This window comes from Salvelinus namaycush, chromosome 41 (genome assembly GCF_016432855.1).
Source record: "Salvelinus namaycush isolate Seneca chromosome 41, SaNama_1.0, whole genome shotgun sequence".
NCBI classification, from domain to species: domain Eukaryota; kingdom Metazoa; phylum Chordata; class Actinopteri; order Salmoniformes; family Salmonidae; genus Salvelinus; species Salvelinus namaycush.
In genome coordinates this window covers 20,499,225-20,521,948 of record NC_052347.1, presented here as the reverse complement: position 1 = coordinate 20,521,948, position 22,724 = coordinate 20,499,225, and the positions used below count along the sequence as shown (strand labels likewise).

Sequence of the window (22,724 nt, the reverse complement as noted above, 5' to 3'; positions counted from 1 at the left end):
TTGACAGCTATGACTCATTTTCTGCATAGGAGATAATGGCAAAAGCGGTATGTGAATGTGGGCTGTCTGGTGGTAAAATCTGATATCTAGGACGATTCGTGCAATATGACATATTAGAACTAAATGACACTGGTTTCCTTACCAGTCATACTAACAACATTTACATTTTTGTTCAATTTAGCTGTTTTAAGATGCATGTAATTCACTCTGGATAAAAGCGTCGATCTGCTAAATTACTCAATATAAATGTACATTTACCGATATAACTTGGAATGTATCAAGTGGTTTACTCCGAGATAATCCATATTTATTTTAGATATTCTGAAAATGTAGTCCGCGTGCGTTAAATTCTAACCAACTTTCTAAAAATAGCCCGTCTTGACGTCGCACAGCCAATCACGGATTAGTCGGGCGGGAGGGGTCGGTATAGGGCCAGTTTGCTACAGGCCTTGCATTTCGATAATACTTTATTATGCACGAATAAGACGAACTTTTGGAAGAGGTGAATCATACCTGTATTTCTCGACCATTGAGTTAACCAAAATCAGCAAAAAAACAACCATTTGGCAAAGTAGAGGAAAATAATAGATGACGTTAATAGCTGGTCTGAGAAGGCGGGCTAAAAATACAATTTGACAGATACCAATAGACAAATCACAACATCACAATGATTGGATTTACTGATGCATATCCAATCAACAGTTGTCTCGTACTGTCTGTCACATAAGTATTGGCCAATGAGGTATATTCAGGGGGCGGATCTCTGAAGCAAGAGTTCGTCTCTCTGTAGTCTGAGGATTAATGGAGGGCTGTTGATTTTGGCAAGTAAACCACAGTTGATCGGATCTGAAACCTGAGAAATCATCGTACCTGAGCTCAAGGAAAGGGAGGGGCTGCTATCGATTTGCAGTAATAATTACTTGGAAAATTGGATATATATAAGGTTTTTGTGTCGGAATACATTGGAAAGTCAAGGGCCTTTAGTGGGGTCTGCAAGTGACTGATAGATAGATAGATAGCTAGCTAGGAAGGCGACGATAGCTAGCCAGCCAGGCGCGCCGAACCGGTTCGACGTTCTAGATTGTACCAGGGAGAACTAAGCAACATTCGTTACCGAAATAGAGGGAAAACCGGCTAGCTAGCTAGGTCGTTGGCTAGCCATTGGCTGGCCAGCTAGCTAGCCTGTGCAGCTAACTAGTTTACCCCCCCAACCCCGGATAAAGGAAAAGTAGTAGCGGAGTACAATTGACACCTCACTGTTGGCTAGGTAGCCATGATAACAGCCAGCTAGTAGCCAGCTTCCTCAAATACAGAACTCAAAAGGCTCGTGAAAACTCAAAAGTAACCCAGATCCAAGGGATCCCTATCGGCCTGCAATCATGGGCAACGCGCCCACCGCCAAGAAGGGCAACGAGATGGAAAGTGGTGAGTTTACTTTACTTCCTGCTAGTAACTTAGTAGTACTAGCTGCTTGACAACTAACAGTAACTAAGGTTTGTTACATGTCTGCATTGCTACACGGGAGGGATGAAAGTAATATACAATATGCATTCAAGATCCTCTTGTGACCTAGTCATTACATGTATGTATTCTTTCCAATCTCCAGCCTTGTAAGCTTGTATGGTAAATTGTACGCGCCCCAGACCCTCCTCTTCACTTTGGCCTCTTGTTGATAAGATTGTGCGCTTATATGATTATATAGCTATTGAATATTGACAAAGGTAAAGCCTTTATCTTGAATTTCCAAAAGGTTAGTCTGGTTGTAGCCAGGAAACCCCCCAAAACCAGACGGGCAATTTGACACACGCCCATGTCAGCCAATTACCACTACACACATCTACCTACTGCACCCTATTTTCATAACAAATGCTAGGCCTAGGCTTCCACCTGTCATACCTGGGGGTCATGTACAACAGTTGATAGTTCTCTGCAGGACTGTCAATACTGAGTTTGATGTGAAACTCCAACTGAATTGACTACTACACTGCTCTTTCACCTGTATGTTTGGTAGTACTGCATCTTTATCTAGGCCAGGGATGGGAAACTTTGATGGGTGTGGGGGCCACAACAAATCTGAACTCCTCATTTGGGGCCGCAGTGGCTCGAGGGTCTGCGTAACCACATCGATACCCACACTTGCAGTCAGAGGCCTAGGCTCCAAAGAATGCCTTTTGGAGGCCCTAAGCTAAAGCCTTTTGGGGGCCCTAAGCTACATTTAAGTTAAGAGTTAATTTCCTGGAGTTCTACATATTTTGTCATAAGGTTGAGAGAAATGTTTTTAATATATGACTGAGTGACTAACAAAATCGATGGGGCCACCCCGGTCGGTAATTCAACCATGATTACAACAAGTTTAGACAGTTTACCGCTAGGCTAACTTACCAACCTAAGAAATGTTAGCTGACATAAGAGAAACTGCTGATGAACAACCACATTTTGCAATTGCACCTTGTGTATTCTACTATTGTGTTAAAGGCTAGAGTTGCGGCTTTCAAGGAGCGGGACACTAATCCAGACGCTTATGAGAGATCCCGCTATGACCTCTGACGAGGCATCAAACAGGCAAAGCGTCAATACAGGACTAAGATCAAATCATACTACGCCGGCTCTGATGCTCGTTGGATGTGGCAGGGCTTGCAAGCCATCACAGATTACAAAGGGTAACTCAGCCACAAGTTGCCCAGTGACACGAGCCTACTAGACCAGCTAAATGCCTTCTATGCTTGCTTCGAGGCAAACACCATTGAAACATGCATGAGAGCACCAGCAGTTCTGGATGACTGTGTGATCTCGCTCTCCGTAATACTGTCTGTAATACCGACGTTTCAAACAGACCACCATAGTCTCTGTGCCCGAGAACGCCAAGGTAATCTGTCTAAATGACTATCGCCCCCGTAGCACTCACATCTGTAGCCATGAAATGCTTTGAATGGCTTGGCGCACAGCAACACCATCATCCCAGTCACCCTGGACCCACTCCAGTTCGCATACTTCCCCAACAGATCCACAGATAACACAATCTCTATTGCACTTCACACTGCCCTTTCCCGCCTGGACAAGAGGAACACCTATGTGAGAATGCTTTTCATTGACCACAGCTCATTGTTGAACATCATAGTGCCCTCCAAGCTCATCACTAAGCGCTGGAACCTGGGACTGAACAAGTCCATCGTCAACTGGATCCTGGACTTCCTGATAGACCGCCCCCAGATGGTGAGGTTAGGCAACAACACACCCACCACACAAACCCTCTACACGGGGGGCCCCTCAGTGGTGCGTGCTTACTCCCATCCCGTACTCCCTGTTCACCCACAACTGCGTGGCCGTGCATGACTCCCAACATCTTCGTTTTCGTTTTCTGATGAGACAATGGTGGTAGGCCTGATCGCAGTCAACGATGAGACCGCCTTTAGAGAGGTCAGTGGCCTGGCACTGTGGTTCCAGGACAACAACCTCTCCCTTAGCGCCAGAAAGACAAAGGAGCTGATTGTGGACCACAGGAAACGAAGGGCCGAACACTCCCCCATCCACATCGACGGGGCTGTAGTGGAGCAGGTCCAGCGCTTCAAGTTCCTGGTGTCCACATCACTAAGGAATTAACATGGTCCACACACACCAACACCGTTGTTAAGAACGCACAACAAAGCCTCTTCCCCGTACAGGAGGCAGAAAAGGTTTGGCATGCGCCCTCAGATCCTAAAAAAGTTCTACAGCTGCACCATTCAGAGCATCTCGACTGGCTGCATCACTGCTTAGTATGTCAACCCCTTGACATCCAACCGCAAAGCGCTACAGAGGGTAGTGCATATGGCCCAGTACATCACTGGAGTACATCACCCCCCCCCCCCCCCCCCCCCCCCCCCCTAAGCCATAACACTACTAAATAGTTAGTCCAGGTAGCTATTTGCTTATCTGCATTGACCCTCTTTGCACTAACTCTTTTGACTCATCTCACATGCTGCTACTGTTTATTATCTATCCTGTTGCCTAGTCACTTTTTATTTGACCTTTAACTAGGCAAGTCAGTTAAGAACACATTTATTTACAATGACGGCCTAGGAACAGTGGGTTAAATGCCTTGTTCAGGGGCAGAACGACAGATTTTACCAAGTCAGCTCGGGGATTCGATCTAGCAACCTTTCAGTTACTGGCCCAGCACTCTAACCACTAGGCTACCTGGCTACTTTACCCCTACCTATATGTATATATCCATCTCAATTACCTTGTGCCCCAGCACATTGACTCGGTATTGGTACCCCGTGTATATAGCCAAGTTATCCTTACTCACTGTGTGTTTATTCCTTGTGTTATTATTTTATCTATATTTTTCACTGCATTGTTGGGAAGGGCCTGTAAGTAAACGTTTCACTGTTAAGGCGCCAGCATGCCTCTGTTCGTCTGGCGCCTAGCCGAACGAGGATGCTTGCATATTCCCTTAAGACCTTTGCTTGAAAAATGAGAAATGTGGCAATAGTACTATTTGTCCTTTTTGAGACGCCGTAGCCAGTTTACACTTCCTCAATTATAATTAATCTAACTCAAGAATTCTGTCAAATGTTGACGTTTTTGCAGAGAACATCTTAGTCATGCAATTTTACATCTAAGATGTTTGGTGCAGTGTTTTGTAATTAAAAAATGTGCATGAAAATGAGTTATTTTGTTTAATGAAAAATACTTTATTGAAGAGTCCCTACTGTTGACCAATCACCGACGGACGGGGCTCTGAACTCTGCTTGCTTCCAGGAAAAATGTTGTGGGCCCGAACAGCCGGGAAAAACCTTCTCTGAAGTCCAAAAACAACGTCACAATGTCGTCATAATATATGCACAAACTCTTCCGAACTGTTTCGGCTGGGAAGCATGCAGACACCTTTAGTCCACACCATTTGTTTACGAAGCATGTGACAAATAACATTTTGATTCTAACGCTCAAAAGTAAGTTCAGACCCTGTCTGAGTCCCCCCCCCCCCCCCCCCCCCCCCCCCTCCCCAAAATATTATTAAAAAATTGTTTGGGGGAAAATTGATACAAGGGGAGGCCACAGGCTGCCAGTTGCCCTTCCCTGATCTAGGCCAATCGGTGTCACTACACTACTTCCTGTCAGGTAGCAGGGGGAAGATCCTCTACTTTCAGTGTAAATCGCTATGTATAGGACTTAAACACACTGCAGATATCCTTTTTGGATGCAGGTTTTCAGGAGAAATAGTCAGCCTAGTTTGGGAATAGAGGACAGAATAGTCCTTGTTATGGTCTTCTTTTTGGGGATTTCAGTGTTTATCCCTGCCCCAGCCTATACAACTTTAAGAAGCCAAACTTTGCCAGATGTCTGACTGTTTGTTTATATAATGGATGTTACTCGGGGGAACCCCAATGTAAACACAGTAGTGGTCATCAGCCTTGAATCCCACACTGTACTTGACTGAAGGAGAGAGGAGGGTGTGGTGGGACACTGAAGGCACAGGGGCGGGGTCATATGATGCGGGTGGTGTGATCCTCTCCAGGCTGAACCGTGATGCTGAGGAGTCTCTTGAACATCATGTGATGAACAGCATTTAGAACAAGAACACTCTGTGTGCTGTCCTGCCCATCTCTGGGTCGCGACTCCCTCTCAAGCTGCTCTGCGCAGCTTTTAGTCGGTGCCATCCATTTGTTTCCCCGCTGCTTCCCTTTTCCTCCCTGGCTAGGGTCTTATCTGTTCCACTGTCTCTCTGCTTCTCTATAAGTGGTGACTGTCTCTCCCTCATTGATATCCTGGTCTTTTAACCCTCTGTAACTGAAATGTTCAGTATTGCTATGGAAATGAACCACCTTCTCTAATAGAGCTTTTCCATGGAGGGTGAATGCAATGCAGCATCCCATCCAAACTCCATTAAATGTATTTCTGTTTACAAGTAGAGGAGTGGCAGTCCCGGAGCAGGTTTGGAAAAACAGTGTTGTGTAGGCAATGCATCCATAACACTAGCTGTTACATTGGCAGGCACTTGGTTGGAACGGGTATCTGTGAAATGAGCCTCGGCTTCTTGTAGAGCATACATGTGAAGAGTGGACCAGCCTGGTAGCATTAACTCTCGTCTTTGGGTCTGTGTCCCACTGAAACGAGGCCGCCCAGAGATCACAGCTTCACCGCCTCTCAGTTGTCTAAGCACACAGCGTTGTTTTTAAATGGTATTGATGTAGTATTAATGGAGGGATTAGCGGAGAGCTGCACACTGCTAAGATCTGACCCCTGGGCGGGGGCAGAGGAGGTACCAGGGCCGTCAGAGGTTTGTCCACATGCCACGCTTGACATCCTTATCGGCCTGGATGGCCTCGCTATTGGCCCGCCCTGATCCCCAGAGACAGGTGCAGACCGGGGGTTCAGACGCTTGCGCCCACCACGGCAGGGCAGCTATTTTCAACTAGACAACCAGAGGATAAGGACAACATGCAGCCCGCTCTGAGAGACGAGACTATAGAGGACGGTGAGGCTTAAGGTCCGGTTCAGGTGGACCCTGTCTCTCAGCCCGGCCTGCCCTCTCTTCCCTGATACAGACGGACATAGCGGAGGCGTTGCTGTGGAGAGCTGAGCCAGGGCCCACAGGAAGGAGCAGGGTGGACAGTGTATGAGCTCAGGCAGGAAGTGGAGGAGCCTCTGGATTCATTGCTGCACAGTGTCAGGCTTTGTCTCTACCTACATAACATGGCAGGACAGCTTCAAGTCTAGTCAGATATCCAACCTCCTATACAGAATCCTCCAAGGGTCGGTGGTGCTCCACTTGTCTCGAAGTTCAGGGCTCCTCTCTGAAGGACACCTTTTCCTTGCTAGTTGCTACAGATCCTAGGCCGGTGCCATGTCGGTGCTGCACAGGCTGGCGGGGAGGCTGTTCCAGCGCGCTGGGCCCTGTCTGGGAAACACCAGCGGTGGGGAGGGCAGACACTGCCAGCCACAGGAGGAGCCAGAGGCCCACTGCTGGAGTGAGTGACTGACTGACTGACTGACTGAACTGACTTGACTGGAGCAAGGGGGCGGAGCCTGTTCCCACGACACTCACGAGGGAGGGGAGTGATTGGTTGGAGTGGCGTGAGGGGGGCAGGGGGATGTGACTGGGTGTGTCAGCCGTCCGTACACACAATCACACTGTTTTCCAGTTCTCTTGTGGATTCGGTGCTCTCTGTGTGCGTTTTACTATACTTGTGAGTACCAAAAGTTCTCACACAAATGCTTAACCAACTAATATTCAGAAGTGGACATTTTGCTGATTCTCACTTGTAAAAAGGCAATGTTGGGGTTAGAATTAGGTTTAGGGAAAGGATTTTGAATGGGAATCTATTTTTTTGTCCCCAAAAAGTCATCACATGTATAGTAAGACATAGCTGTGTGTGTTGGGCAGGATGACTGCTTTGGTCCGGGTTTTACGAAAGTAGACTCGCTTTGGTTTTTGGCTAGGTTTGTTGTTTTGGACTGATGTTGTGTGGCCCACACACACATACTAAGCTCTTTTTGATTTAGCACCTCGTGTTTGTTCTGTTGCCTGGTGTCGGCTGTGTCAAAGTTCCAGGGAAGCCATTTGTCTGTATCCTGGGAAAGCTGTCGGTGTGTCTGTCCAGCGGGGTTCCCTCTATATGGGCTCTGGGCCACATGTGTCTGTCTCGGGGACAAGATGTCTGACTCTCACCCTAGCTTCCTTCAATCTGGGTTTGCATATCTGAACATGTAATTCCATCGTTGTCTACAGTCCCTCTGTGTGGGTACTGCTCAGTAATCAGTCCCTCTCTATATGAAATGACATGCATTTGGCCCTGTGACGCTACACTGTCAAGGTGTAGCTTTCACTGTGGCTATAAATGTGTGTGGCTGGCGGGGTGGTTTACACTGGCTTGCATAACCGGGCCAGGCTGATATTTGTATAGCACAGCACTTCTTGACTCTCTTTTTAAAGGCACTTTGTTCTTCTGGGCATGCTCAGATACTCTTGTAAGAATGCCCAGTCACTCTCACCTCTAGTAACTCCAAGTGCTGACTGAACCTAAGTACCTGACAGTACAGTGGCCAGAGAAGCAAACCACGAGGACTGTAAGGACTGGGGTCTGAAGTGGCTGGGTTGTGAACCTATCACTTATTTCCTCTGGACTCTCTCACACCCAACAGATGTCTCTCTGCATCCTCGCTCTCTTTCGCTTCCTCTCTCTCACTATCTCCCTCTCTCACTATATATCTCTCCCCCCACAACAAGTGTGGCTTTCTGTATCACCCCCCTCCCCCACGTCTCTGTGCAGCTCCACTCGTCCACTGTCTCTAATGCGTTGCCTGCGGGCTGTGTGCTCTATAAATGAGGTCTGATGTGGACTGGATGTGGTTTGGCGGGCTCCAGAGTGAAAGCTCGGTCAGCGCGCCCCAATCTAACCCCCTGTGCCTGCGTCACAGGGTCCCAGCCAAGCCCAGGGGAGAGATGGGATTGATCGGGACATCGATCCTGGGCACAGTGGTGTGAGTTGCATTGGGCACTAGAGGGGATGTGTTTTAGCTGTGGTTGGTTTGTGACTGCTGTGGTTTTTCTTTAGAAAAGCTCCTCTTTGGAAACATCTGAAATGGTTTCACACCGTCCTGCTGTGGCATCTCACCTGGGTACTTAGGTTTTCCTGATCACATGATCTGAGCAGGGAAAACCCTTGGTCTACTGATGGGTTGTGTTGATGAGAGTAATATTGATGGTGCCAGGAATTCAGGTTGATCTCCTGGTTTGACAGAGCAGAGGACTGTCATTACTTTTTTTTCCATAGGAGAGTTCCCCTCTGGGCTTCATAAATATAACCCCTGGCTGTGGTGATGCCCCTCCCCCTGGTGACCAGGCCCCTCTGTTGATCTGTGTGTTTACAGGATAGGGAGCAGGAGGTAGAACTGTGTGCAGAATAAATATAGATACAAACGGAGCACAGGTCCAATTGATCTGTGTGAGTTGTTGTAACGAGAGCACAGCACTGTGGGCTTTGTTTGGCTTTGGACTACCAGGGGCTCTGGCTGATGAGTGAGCTCTGCTCTATGCCAGGACACGACAGACAGATGAAACTGGAAAGTGAATGTAGAAGGTGAGAGAAGAAACCAAGGAGGTTGAAGGTTGTCTGGGTTTTTGGACGTGAACGTAGTGGGAGAAGGAGCGATGAGCCAACCACTGTGAGGAGGAACGAGGAAGAAGAGGCACGTCGCGACGTAGAAGTGACAGGGCTGATGTCAGGCTCAGACAGCCACAGGAAGAGCTCCAGGAGGCATGGTAGCAGGAAGAGGGAGTCTGGGTCCACCTCTGTCTCCGGGGCTGCAGAGGCTGCGGTTGCAGCACCAGAGATGCCCATAGGGATCCCTGATGGTAAGGGAGGGTAGCAGTGGAGAGGAAGTCTAGAAGGACTAGGAATCATCTTCCACCCATCAGATGGTATTCGTGGCAGCCAAGCCTCGCAAATCTAACAAAAAGGCTGCACTAGGTCAAGTCAATTCCACTTGGGCCATTGTTGGTGTAACTGTTGAGCTGTTTGATAGCTAGATGTAACTTCCCTCCTTAGTTCTGGCTGTAGGCCTACAGTATGGAAGGGGTGTCTTCTATGGGAGACTGTTGGGGTTTACTTAGCTGGGAATAAAGGAACAAAGTGACTGGGTAATGTACTCTCCCAGGAGACTAGTCTGCTTTTCTTCTCAATGGCTCTGGCATGGGAGCAACATGGTTGTAGTGATGTTTATATGAACTTTGGTCAGTGCTGCTCTCTGGCCTTCCTCTTCTGTTGGAGTTGTTCTCCAGAGAGAGCTGTTATAGAGCTGCTAGAGGGGTGGGGAGGTGTGTGTTTATAGCCCCTTTGTGAATGGAGAAAAGCAGAACCACTGAGGAGATATTAGTGTTGATCACAAGGGTTTGTATGGCTTTGAGGTTTTGACTTAGTGATGCTACTGAGGTTTTGTATCATTTCATCCAGTAGTTTTGAAAGTTGTTCTCACGAGCCAAAATGATTCCCCAACAATTGTGTACAACATCATCCATTTTGTATGATATGTGACGAATTCCATTTCTTACAATATATTACAAATTAAGTGTTTTTACTAAGAAAGGGACAAGCACGCAGCTTGCCAAAACAAAAATGTTTATTGAATGTAAGGATTGCGTGGCTTTCTCCAGATTAGATGGTGTATTAGGCTATCCAAGTATGAGCCATAAATTGACACGGAAGATTTTCGAGATCTGTTTAATCTTTTAATTTAAAGGGAATTGCATACTGGTTTAAGAGGGTGACAGATTTAAATGTTCAGCTTTCCTCTGACAAACCCATCGATTTACTGTAGTGTACATATTCTCTTCCCCCTCCCCTCAGCCCTCTGTCTCCTATAGTAGTATTAATAGTACTGCTTACTAGTAGCAGCCTGCCAGCCAGTGTCCCCAGTGTTGATTGGTACTGGTGCTAACTTAATAGTAGCAGCAAGCCAGTGTTGAGTGGTACTGGTACTTTCATACAAGTAGCAGCCAGCCACTGTCCTCAGTGTTGAAGCATAGATAGATATGAGCAGGGATTAATGAGGAAGGGCTGGTATCTACATGTTCCCACAAAGCACACAGTGATCAGCCCAATAAAGATAAGAGATGTGCTGCACTTCTGCATGTGATGCCGTGTCTGTGTGCATGCGTGCGTTAGAGCTAGAGTGTGCGACTGTATAAAGGTTATGATAAGTCACTTTGGAGTGGATAAAATCTCACACACATTCACTGGCACAGAGACAGTAATGCGTTCACACAGAATACATTCACATAGACTGCCTGTATTGATTGGCTCTCTGCTCCCGTTCTGACATGGCTGGAGGAGGAAGTATTAGATAACATGAGCTCAGTCAATTTGGCTTCAACATCAGTGGAAATAAGCCCTGTCTGTGTGGCCAGAGTGAGGGAGATGGACAGCCTTGGGCTAGGCTACACGTAGGATGTACTTGTGCCACAGGTAAGGTACACACAAGACTCATTCTAACACGCTCAAGTTCATCTCCTAAATATCACAATTTAGCCTTACAGAGAAGTCTTATTATAGCGCTGGTCAGTGGTTCTAGACGTGAACCTCTGCTGAACTCTCTCACAACATCCTCGTTCTCATCTAAATGTGTCTGATGGAATCAGTGTGTCATGAAGTAGGGTAGGTGCTAAACCATCTGTTTGCTCTGTTACAGTGAAGGAGTTTCTTGCCAAAGCCAAAGAGGATTTCCTCAAGAAATGGGAGAATCCAGCACAGGTGAGTTAGGGAAGTGTGGGAATGAATGACAGGCCTGCACATGCTCAGAAAGACCCCAGCATACCAGCCGTGTCAGTCACGCCTGGGTGAGAGAAGGGAAGTGGGCCCTCTGCTGGCTCTAACTAGAATCACATTTGTTGGAACTTTTCATTTTTTTATGCTTTGGTCTACATAGAATGATATCTTTACTGATTATGTGCAGCATTTAGCATAACACTTTCCCTCCTTTTTCTTTTAGCTTAACACAAGTTTAATTTGCTATTGTAGTAATGTAAGAATGACTCCTTGATACCTTTGCTGCAATATGTGTGCACTGGCAGGACTAACAAGTTGCCTGACGCATTGCACTTTTTGAATGTCTCAATCTGTATCGTATCCTGCTTTTGCTGTTGTTTTTGACAGGACAGTTTGATGGGTAGTTTGAGTCCAGTGTTGCTACTCGACCTGACTCTGGCACCCCGATAGGCATTCTGGCGGGTGTTGGGCTTGTTTCCCTGTTCTAACTGACATGCTCTCCTCTCCAGAACACTGCGGCCTTAGATGGCTTTGACCGTCTGAAGACCCTGGGCACGGGCTCGTTTGGTCGAGTCATGCTGGTCAAGCACAAAGAGTCGGGTCAGCATTTTGCCATGAAGATACTTGACAAACAGAAGGTATGGTAATGTGGTTTAGGGAGTCAGTTGTACATTGTATGGTTTTCAGAGCTGGGTTTGATTTCATTCAAATTCAGTTAGTGAATTGACTCCAAGTCCTCTTTGACAATGCATGTAGATATTTTTATTTTAATGAATGCAAATTTATATTAATCTCATGCGTTGATTTATGTGAAATGGAATTGACCCCCTCAACCCTGGTTCTGTTACTGTCTCTCAGCCCATTAGTCAGAGATGTAGGGTGCTCTCCTTGCTTAACAAGGTGTCCTGCTTTGTTCCCCTCAGGTGGTGAAGCTGAAGCAGATAGAACACACGCTGAATGAGAAACGCATCCTGCAGGCCGTCAGCTTCCCCTTCCTGGTGCGGTTGGAGCACTCTTTCAAGGTACTGCTGGACGCGTGTGTGGGTGCATCAGGGTTTCCGTTAGCCGGTAATAGCCAGCTTTTGGATTTATTTGTGTGTGTGTATATATATATATATTTTTTTTTTTTCTTCTTCTTCTCCTGGACCATTGGCAAACATTTTTTGAGCCTTTTAATTTATATATATATATATATATATATATATATATATTTATATATATATATATATATATATAAAATAATTAAAGGCTCAATTTTTTTTTGCCAATGGTCCAGGAGAAGAAAAAAAAATAACTTTGCAAATGAATGTTTCTTAGCCTATTCAATGATGGATGTACCAGTTGATGTAAATACGTTTGACCGATTATCGGTATGTGTTAATTTGCATCATTTTGTGGAATTAAATTGGCACGTGTGTATATTCATTATGTCTCTTATCACACGCGCACAGCATACCGATACAGAGCCTTTGAGAGGAAAATCTGTCAGACAGCGCTTTTATATGCCCAATCATTGCGCAATAATTCTAAATTGTGTGTTAAAAATAGTTAATGGGCCATGATTAAAAATAGCTAATATTTTTGTTTCTCAACTGGTAATTGAAGTGTGCTTCCTGTTCACCATTCAAATGCATGGAAGGCAGGCTTCATCAGCACGTTTGCATTTTGAGAACCTATAGCTACTTTAATATTTTAAATGTTTTACTACATATGAGGTATGTTTTACCTTGCTTCAAAGTAGCCTAGGCAAAATCCAACTGCGGAGGCAATTATTTAATAAAGACTTCCATATAGCATTGAAACCAGTAGACTATTTCTCTCATGATCTATTGCTTTTCAACTAGTTTTTTATTGTCCGGTAGTCAAATGCACGTCGCCTTGGTGCATTGCTGCGCTAATTTTGTTAATAGTTGATCAACATTTTAAGCTAAATGTTCTGATCTGTTGCATCACATTCGTTTCTGTTTTAATGTATTTTTATGTAGCCAGGCCGACAGGATATATGAATTTGGGTTCTATCGTCCCACAACTGTCGCAGAGTTTCTATTTGGGCTATTTCTTTCTCGACAAGCTTTTTTTCTGCTATGGGGGATAGTAGATTGACATAGGGGGTGCGTCCAAAAGGCTAGGGGAAGCTAAGCTTTTTTATTTTATTTTTCATTTTACCTTTATTTAACTAGGCAAGTCAGTTAAGAACAAATTCTTATTTTCAATGACGGCCTAGGAACAGTGGGTTAACTGCCTTGTTCCCGAAGTAAATTGAGTTAAATTGCCAAAATGATATAGCCTAATTGGCCTACTCCTGTCTATACAGAAAGAAATAAATACAATCATTCAAATGAGGCTACTAAAGCATGAATTGGCCACAGAGGAACATTAGCTTCCCCTAGCCTTAAAATAAAATAAGTTGTGGATTGTTTTAAATTGCATTGCCCATAGTCGGAAGGAAAGGCAGCGTGGGCAATTTGGGTTGCCACTGTCATTGAAAAGTAGAGGCCCATCTAGGCATATTGCAATATTTCCAAATTCAATTGTGGGAAAACACAGTTTGGAAAGCTTATGGCTATTTCTGTAAAGAGAAGACAATGAAAAGACTCAACTGTCTTTTAGTTATCAAAATTCAACTTAGGCTTACTGTTTATCTTATTTGAAACAGCGGAGCGCATCGGCCATATCACCGGTGACTGTGCACTGCTCATATTCACTCTATCATTGTTGGGTCAGTGCCACTTAAAGTTTTGTTTTTGGACAATCATTTCCTCCTCTCATTCTATTTGTCTCCCTTCTCATAGGCCTGTTCTATGGACAACGTGGTTTTTATTGATCTGTTTGTCAATGGCAGCAGAGTAGGCTACCCTGTCATTTGTGGTGTTAAAGATTCTACTAATGTCTCCAGTCACATAAAGTGTAGTAGAATTGAATGAGATGTTTTTCCCACGCAAAGAAAGAAGAAAGGTGTCTGCTGTAGCCCAGGGCTCTACGCTATATTCACACAGCCATGCATACAACTCTTCTTTTTTTTTCTTCTTTTTTTTTTTTTTACATTTGATGGAGTTATATTATTAGCCTAAATTATGACTATCCAATATGCTCATCACATTACAAATAGTAGGCTATCTTACATAAGTCTGCAAATGCGATGATGCATGGAATGCTTTATTATAAAGGTGCAATTTTTTATGGTGAATATGTGCTTCCCCAAAGTTTAAACTCACGCTCCGCCTGTGCATAGGCTAGTGATTTTACTATTTGTTACTGGTCTTGTTGGCAGAGGAAAAGTACATGTGGACAGTTAATTTAACATCTTCAAAGTGTGCGGTAAGGACACATGTCATTGCATCCTGGACTTGCATGTTCTGTTATGATTCATTACCATAATCTAAATGTGATTTCTGTCATTCTGAGCACTGTGGGTGGACCCCCTGATCAGGTTATGCTCCCAATTCAAATGTGTCCAATTTTAAATGCTGTCAAATTCCGGCGCCACATTTTCATAACGGGAACCCTGGTGTGTGTGAACATACTTCCAAGTTTGTGTGTGAAGGTGAGGTTCACAACTCAACTGTGTGAAATATTTCTCTCTCTGTAGGACAACACTAACCTGTATATGGTGATGGAGTATGTCCCTGGTGGTGAGATGTTCTCACATTTAAGGAGAATTGGCAGGTTCAGGTGAGTCTGTTTACCTGTCTCCCACTGTTGGAAATATAACCAAATAGCTACAGTAGTTAACCCTCCCCATTTTCCAAAGACCATGACTCCACAACAGCCTCCTAGTAAATATGTTGTGGTGTCCACGTTACCCTCTGACCTCTCTCGCTCTCTCTGCCTGCAGTGAGCCCCACGCCCGCTTCTACGCCGCCCAAATTGTTCTGACCTTTGAATACCTTCACTCACTGGACCTTATCTACCGAGACCTGAAACCAGAGAACCTGCTCATTGACAACCAGGGATACATACAGGTGAGAACACACATGTAGTCAAATGGCTAGCTAGCTATACAGGTAGGACTGATGCAGGACAAGCATGTGCTGTACATACTCACATGAAATGCATTATACATGCCCTGATTTTGTGAATGTTCTTAAATAAATAAACCTTAGGCCTCATTTAAATTACATTGTGTACTAACTGAATGATAAGGAGGGTGAAGAGGTTGATTTAATTTAAAAAGACAATAGTGTAATGATGAGTTGATGCCTATTTATCAGAAGCAAATCATTTAACTGCGCGCCTTGCTGGTTGATACCATTCTCTTTCACGTTTTACTTTGTGAAAGATGCCGTTATGGGACTGATTTATTTACTAGAACTCTATTACTAATGTATTTTAAGGGAAACGAAAACACGCTACGTGTTGCACTAGGCCTTCAGAAAAATGCCAAACAAATCCTTGACTCTATCCAAGGAAGCAAACGATGCCAACCCACTGAATGAATGACAAATCAATGGAATGGGTGAGAATTGTGCAAGTTACTTCACAATCTAATTTAAATGAGGCCTAACTGAATGATAAGGGTGAAGAAGTTGATTTTAATCTAGAACAACAATAGTGTAATGAGTTTGTTAAGCTTATTTATCAGCATTGATGTCCATGTTAATAATTTGACAGTGCCTTGCAGGTTGATACAATTCTCTTTTACATTTCACTTTGTGCTTATGTTTGCTACACCTTGTGGGTTGATATGCATCTGATACATATGCTAAAGGGAACGCACGGCAACGTTCTCTAGCGGCTGCTGGTAGGCTGAAAGGCCAGGCGGTTCAAGTGTTAAAGGGATCGCATGCTAGCTGATACCATAGACTTCCAGTGATTATGCAAAAGCTAGTTAGCATTGGCTCGCAAAACTACCTCTAACTTCCTTCATACTGGACACAGAAACATAAAAATGGTATCCACAAGTTCAGCTGAATCTGGGGAAGTAGATAAAGGGCATCATTGCCAAAATCCTGGAAGTATAACTTTAAGCGAATGTCAGAACTGAACTGTTGATTGTCATTGCTGAGACACCTCTGTGTTCCTCCCAGGTAACAGATTTTGGTTTTGCAAAGCGAGTGAAGGGCCGGACCTGGACGCTGTGTGGCACTCCGGAGTACCTGGCCCCCGAAATCATCCTTAGCAAAGTGAGTGGTCACCCCCAGCCTGCCATCACACCTCGTATCCATAACAACACTGGGGTTTTTACCACAACATAGGGATCATCACCATGACACAGCAAAGATCATGTCACTACAGCCACTCACAAACAACTCTGACCATGATTACAACCGCTGACTAGAGAAGAGCCTATGTATGACACGTTCCATTCTTTCTTTTTGTGCTTAGTTCTGCCTCTTTCCCTGGGACTCTAACACTCCTCTTTCTCTCTACCCCCCCCCCCCCCCCCCCCCCCTCAGGGTTATAATAAGGCGGTGGACTGGTGGGCTCTGGGCGTGCTGATTTATGAGATGGCTGCTGGCTATCCTCCCTTCTTCGCTGACCAGCCCATTCAGATCTATGAGAAGATTGTATCAGGGAAGGTGAGTACAGAGTACATCGGACAGAAACCCAGATTACACTCTTCCTTTAAGAGCTGCTTTCAGTACCAGTCAGATACGGCAGTTCATTGTAATTTACCTCCAAACTAATTAGCTGTCTGTAGCTAGGTTTCCATCCAATTTGAAACAGATTTTCATGTGAGTATTCTAAAATATGCATAAAACAATATGCACTTTTTCCCACCAGAGATATTTCTATCAAATAGACTTGTTGTGAATAAAAGGCTGTGCGTGATGATGTACTGCACATAGTAACTTTTATTTATATATTTAAAAAAAAATGTAACCCCCTTTTTCTCCCCAATTTCGTGGTATCCAATTGTTAGTAGTTACTGTCTTGTCTCATCGCTACAACTCCCATACGGGCTCAGGAGAGACGAATGTCGAGAGCCATGCGTCCTCCGAAACAACCCAACCAAGCCGCATTGCTTCTTGACACCGCGCACATCCAACCCAGAAGCCAGCCGCACCAATGTGTCGGAGGAAACACTGTACACCTAGTTACCTGGTCAGCGTGCACTGCGCCCGGCCTGCCACAGGAGTCGCTAGTGCGCGATGAGACAAGGATATCCCTACCGGCCAAACCCTCCCTAACCCGGATGACGCTGGGCCAATTGTCGCCCCATGGACCTCCCGGCTGCGACAGAGCCTGGGCTCGAACCCAGAGTCTCTGGTGGCACAGCTAGCACTGCGATGCAGTGCCTTAGACGGGAGGCCCAGCGCCACCCGAGGCCCTACATAGTAACTTTTGAGGTCAATTCCCTGTACCGAAATGGAAAAATCCATGTTAAATGGGTTTCCATCAATGATCAACTCTACTGATGGTTTTGTCACAAACTGTTGCGTTTATATAGCGAATGTGTGCTCTAGCCAACATCTCGCAGATACAGTGCAGGTAGGCTACCTACATTATGAGGTTATTATGGATAAGAGCAATATTATTTGGGGGTCAAACGGCAGTCAAGCATCGATCATCATGTCACCAGAATAAGACCCTCAATATTTATAGGAAAGGAGCATCAAGCTCATCACCTTCTACTTTCACCACCCTGTGAAGTTCATAACTTATTTTATCTGTAGCATAATAACCTGCATGCTTTTCCGAGTCGAAGTGAGAGGACCACACAACATATCATTGCGTGACTCCAAGTTTACTTCAGTATGATGGTCATTATATCAATATTTGCGCATAAAGGCGTTTCCACTGCCATTTCACACATTCATTTTAGAGACCCAAAAAGATCCCACCATGTCGAACGAACAAATTGTCTGTTTGCATTTATAAAATTGTACCAGCATTTCCTGTTTCCATCATCCCAGTTGTGACTTCATGTGTCAGGTAATTCATCTGCATTAAATGGTTGGATGGAAACCTTGTTATTGTCCTACTGTGCCTTTCCTGCTTTTGTTGCTATATTCACATTAGCATTACTCTCTTCTGACCCCTGACCTTGGTGTCTTCATACATACACAGCACTTTGTTAGGCTGAATTCTAGCTCACTTCTGACCTGTTTTCCATGCCCCTCTACATAGATCATCATGACTCTACAGCCCCACTGTAAATATATTGTGGTGTCCACATGACCCACTGACCTCTCTCTGCAGTGAGCCACATACCTGTTCAAGAAGTCTCTCATAAGCTGTTCCTAGATCTGAGCCTATCTAGCCTCAATCTTAACCTTAATCATTAGGGGGGAAAGGCTAAACAGGCCCTGTCAGAGTCTATGGGCAATCTCTGATCTTCTGTAACTGAGTCATATTTGTTAGGGGAAATTAACATTTTTATAACGGATGACTTTAGATAGTTCCTTTCTGTTTTGGAAAGTTTTCTACTGAACACAACTTTGACGTGTCTCTGTCCCCAGGTGCGCTTTCCCTCCCACTTCAGCTCGGACCTGAAGGACCTGCTGAGGAACCTGCTCCAGGTGGACCTGACCAAGCGCTTCGGCAACCTGCGCAACGGAGTCAACGACATCAAGGGCCACAAGTGGTTCGCCACCACTGACTGGATTGCCATTTACCAGAGGAAGGTGAGAAGGCCTGCTTCCATGGCTCTTCTATTGTTCACTGTATAGCCACTGGAGAGAGGCAGGTTTGGTTGCGACAGAGTGGGGTTAGGGAAAGGGAGGGATGGCTTAAGGGGTATGATTCAGAGCTAATGCCATTTGGCTTGGTCTTGTTTGGAGACATGTTACACATGAATTACTCACATAGTCTTACAGAGTTGGAATGTGGTCCACTTGACTAATAACATGTTGTCTGTAACCAGTGAATGACCAGTGACTGTCAAACTGCATATGTCAGAAACTGAGGAGGAATGATACTGTGAAAGTTACAGAAGCAAGAATCTGAGTATTCTCTCTGTTTCAGGTGGAGGCACCGTTTATTCCCAAGTGCAAAGGCCCCGGTGACACCAGCAACTTTGACGACTATGAGGAAGAGGAAATCCGAGTCTCCTTCACAGAGAAATGTGGCAAGGAGTTTGCTGAGTTCTAGGCCCAACCAGGAGTAGCGGAAAGAGCCAGGGATGTAGAGAGAAAAGGCGGAAATGGGAGGAGAGGTGATAAGCTGGACTGCTAACTTGCATTTTGTAATTACGACATCAACAATGTAACAACCCCACCCCCCAAATGAAGAGCGAGTGAAAAAGAACGAGAGAAAAGACCTGAAAGAGCCAGCAGTGTTGCCTTTTCTGATTGTTTCTCACCTTGTTACTTATCCATGTCCTGTTTTCCCTCTTGTGTTTATGGCAAGGGTAGAAGGGGCAGGGGCTAACCACCTCTCTCTTCAGTTGGTTTGTATCTTGGCAGAGGTGTAGTGACACATTTTGAGTCATTGCAGGCAGGTTGAGGCATTGCTGTTCTGGTACTGAATCTAGGCTCCTCTTGAGTGGGTCCTCTCTACAAGCTTCTCAATGAATGAGGGCATCTCATTGTTGTTTTGTAATTGTCAACCCACTCCTATCTTGTTACCCCAATCTCCCCCCTCTGTCTCTCCATCCTGAATCTGTCCAAGCAATACCAAGTCCAACAGACGTGCCTATCATAATGCCAACTGGTTGCAAAACCGTGTCAAGCATTGGTGCAGAGCTTTGGCTATTGGTGGCATCAGCCCTTGTGCCCTTTCTAGTTGAAAGCTTGACACTCTCTGCACACGCCTTCTGTCCGCTCGTTGTGGCATGATTATTGGTTTCAGAGGATTCTCTCATCGCTTGCAGTTCAAGCAGTGCTGACCACTTTTTGATCAGAGAAACAATGATTTATCTCTTTTCATTTAGGTCTTACTACCTTTTTTTTCGGGACCTGTGAAATTGTGTACATGAGCATTTCTGATGTTAATTAAGTCTGTCTTTTCCTCTTCAACTGAATTTATTAGAGCATTTTAAAACCCTTTGAGGATCATTGTGTCCTCAAGTCAATCTGTGCTTGTGTGTTAGTATTGAAGGGTGGGTTAAAAAGCAGTGACTAACATAATGATCACACACTCTTCTCTGACTAGTGTTTATTTAATTCATAGCACATTTATACGTGTATGTTGATATATTATAGAAAAACGTGAATATCCATCTTTTTTTCCAAAGTTGTCTCTTAGCTGTGAAACCGAAATGAAGATTTCAGAAATAAACAAACAAGTATGAATTCTGCCAAATTCGCAAAAGTAAGGACATTGCTTACGCAAACATATTTGTCAGTTAACTATGAAGGTGGTGGTTTTTAATTCGCAGGAAAAAGTAGCAAAATGATGCATGTTATTTTTGTACAATATCACTTTTAAAAGAAAAGATGTGAAAGGATGTAAAGCTCTGGTCGTGGTGAGGTATCTGAAATTGTTCAAACTGACTCTCACCTGCCCCTTTTGTAGGATGGATCAAGGCCTGCTTTTTATCTGCCCCGAAATCATGTTGTCATTTCGTTCAGTTAGATGTGAACGGTTAATGCTGATTTAATCATGTTAATTCACCAGCTCTGTTCAACCTGCTGCTGGCCTGTTTACTCCTACATCCCCTGAAATCATCATCTTCAAATGGACACTCACAATGTATGACTGTTGGAATTCAGGATGTAAATTTGTCAAATTATTTTCCATTTTCTCATGAGAAAAAATGTATAACAATCTGATTCATAGATTTTGAAAAGCTAATCTGTGATTATTTTATTTGCAATGTCATATTTTTGGATGCAAGACAATCGCAGCCCAAATCTCACCAATGGCTGGTTTGTAGACAGGTGTGATGATGCAACACATTGACATGGTTTAGTTGATTTTCAACAAGGCTTTGTTTTCCCACAAGCTTTTATTTGGGGTAATAAGGTTATATTAATTTCCTATGTAAACACTAAATGTTGAGTGATTCGGACCCCCACCAGCCTTCATTAGGCACCACACCTTGTGCACCTCTTGCAAATGCATTTCTTGTGTTTAATAATATACAGTATTTATCCTTCAATCAGTTTTGTCATTAAGTCTATTGTAGTATGGCTTATTTCTACTGAATGTACACAAAATCACATTTTTGAAAATGATTCTTTGGCCGTCCTAGAGGTTGCAGCTGAATGTCTGGAGCGGTCTGGTAAGAAGGCTACTTTACAGAAGAAAATAAACGTGTATCGAGTGGATACAGACTTCCAAACTTGTGCTCTATGAAGAAATGTTATGTATTTTAAATCACGGTTCTTGCATGTGACGAAAAACAACAAATGCAAGATGTCCAAGACCTATGACATGTTTTAATGACTATTTGAGATTTGCATCCATTCATATACCACAACCAACTGATAGTTTCATTGTGTTGCATCCCTCTGGTCTTTCTAAGCATCATTAGTAGTAAGGGAGGGTCAGTGCCAGCTACAGGTATTGTCACCTCCACTGCCTTGCTAGGACCCTTTGAAGCACACCTCACTTCTCGAATCATGTCTATATTTAAAATGTTTTTTTTTTAAAGAAATGTGATAATGTAAGCCTAAGTTGTGACTAGAAAGTTGGTCCATTGTTCAGAAAGATTTTTACCATTTGGTCCTGCAAACATTTAATGTTTTGTGCTGGAAAAGTTACTCAGTGATTAGAGTGGTGGGACAAGCTCCATGAACCACTGATGTGACAGCTTTTAAAAATGTAATTTGGCTTTCCTGACCCATGACCTCATGTCTATGAAATGTTTGTTCCTGTTTCTACTGACCCACTCCCCTGGCATCATTATAACCCTATCAGCTTTTCTGTGTTCATCTTTTCACTCTGTTTGATTGCCTTTGTTAGCATTCTAGTTTTACATACTCTTCATATTGAACGTCTCCATTTTTTACATCATGGAGAAAACGTTGCTTTAATTTTCATATTTTCTAAGTGTATTTTCAACAAACATTTGAATCTTTTTCCTTCCCGATTTGGGTACGGTGATGGTGTAGTCTATTGTACCCCCCCGGGAAACAATACTGTATATCTGCCTTTGACAGTCTTATCTTACCTTCTGGAGAACTTGACGGATACCCTTAGGACACAACGAGTATGTTTAAAAAAAATAAAAAATAATAAAGTAATATTTTGCAACATGTATCATTCCAATAAAGTTTTACTTGTTAAAATTAAAGTTGTATGAGTACATTTTGTAGATTATACAGACTGTTTTGCTAACAATGTGTGTGTATGTTGGCAGAAAATGTATTGCTGTTTGTACAGTACATCTGGTTGTTTGTAGGAACATCTTGGTGGAGGGGATGCCATGAACAAATAATGCAAGGAGCTGATTTCAATCTGTGTGTGTGCCTACACCTATACAAATAATGTATGTCAATCTGTCTATTCCTCAGGGGCCTTCCAGATGAGTGTTCAGCCTCTGGCCATCTATCCAGAAAATGTCAGATGGGATGAGGATGAAGGAGAATAGCTTCACTGATAAGATGGCTCCTGGCTATGTGTCTGGACTGGAGCCAGCTACCGCCA

The 22,724-nt window shown here is 44.1% G+C and overlaps 1 protein-coding gene across 1 annotated transcript; it reads left to right on the top strand.

Moving 5' to 3' along the window:
* Positions 1–775: 775 nt before the first annotated feature.
* LOC120033914 (cAMP-dependent protein kinase catalytic subunit alpha) lies at positions 776–22,335 on the top strand. Its single transcript, XM_038980305.1, has 10 exons — positions 776–1,425; positions 11,173–11,234; positions 11,759–11,887; positions 12,173–12,271; positions 14,839–14,921; positions 15,085–15,211; positions 16,277–16,372; positions 16,646–16,768; positions 18,653–18,817; positions 19,158–22,335. The coding sequence occupies exons 1-10, from the start codon at positions 1,380–1,382 to the stop codon at positions 19,281–19,283; spliced, it is 1,056 nt and encodes a 351-aa protein (XP_038836233.1). The 5' UTR covers positions 776–1,379; the 3' UTR covers positions 19,284–22,335.
* Positions 22,336–22,724: the final 389 nt, after the last annotated feature.

Excerpts from the sequence above, each read along its gene's own strand:
- LOC120033914 (XM_038980305.1), top strand. The coding sequence starts at position 1,380 with ATGGGCAACGCGCCCACCGCCAAGAAGGGCAACGAGATGGAAAGTG. Across the intron at positions 12,272-14,838 it reads GGTTGGAGCACTCTTTCAAG|GACAACACTAACCTGTATAT; the intron begins GTACTGCTGGAC and ends CTCTCTCTGTAG. Across the intron at positions 16,769-18,652 it reads AGAAGATTGTATCAGGGAAG|GTGCGCTTTCCCTCCCACTT; the intron begins GTGAGTACAGAG and ends CTCTGTCCCCAG.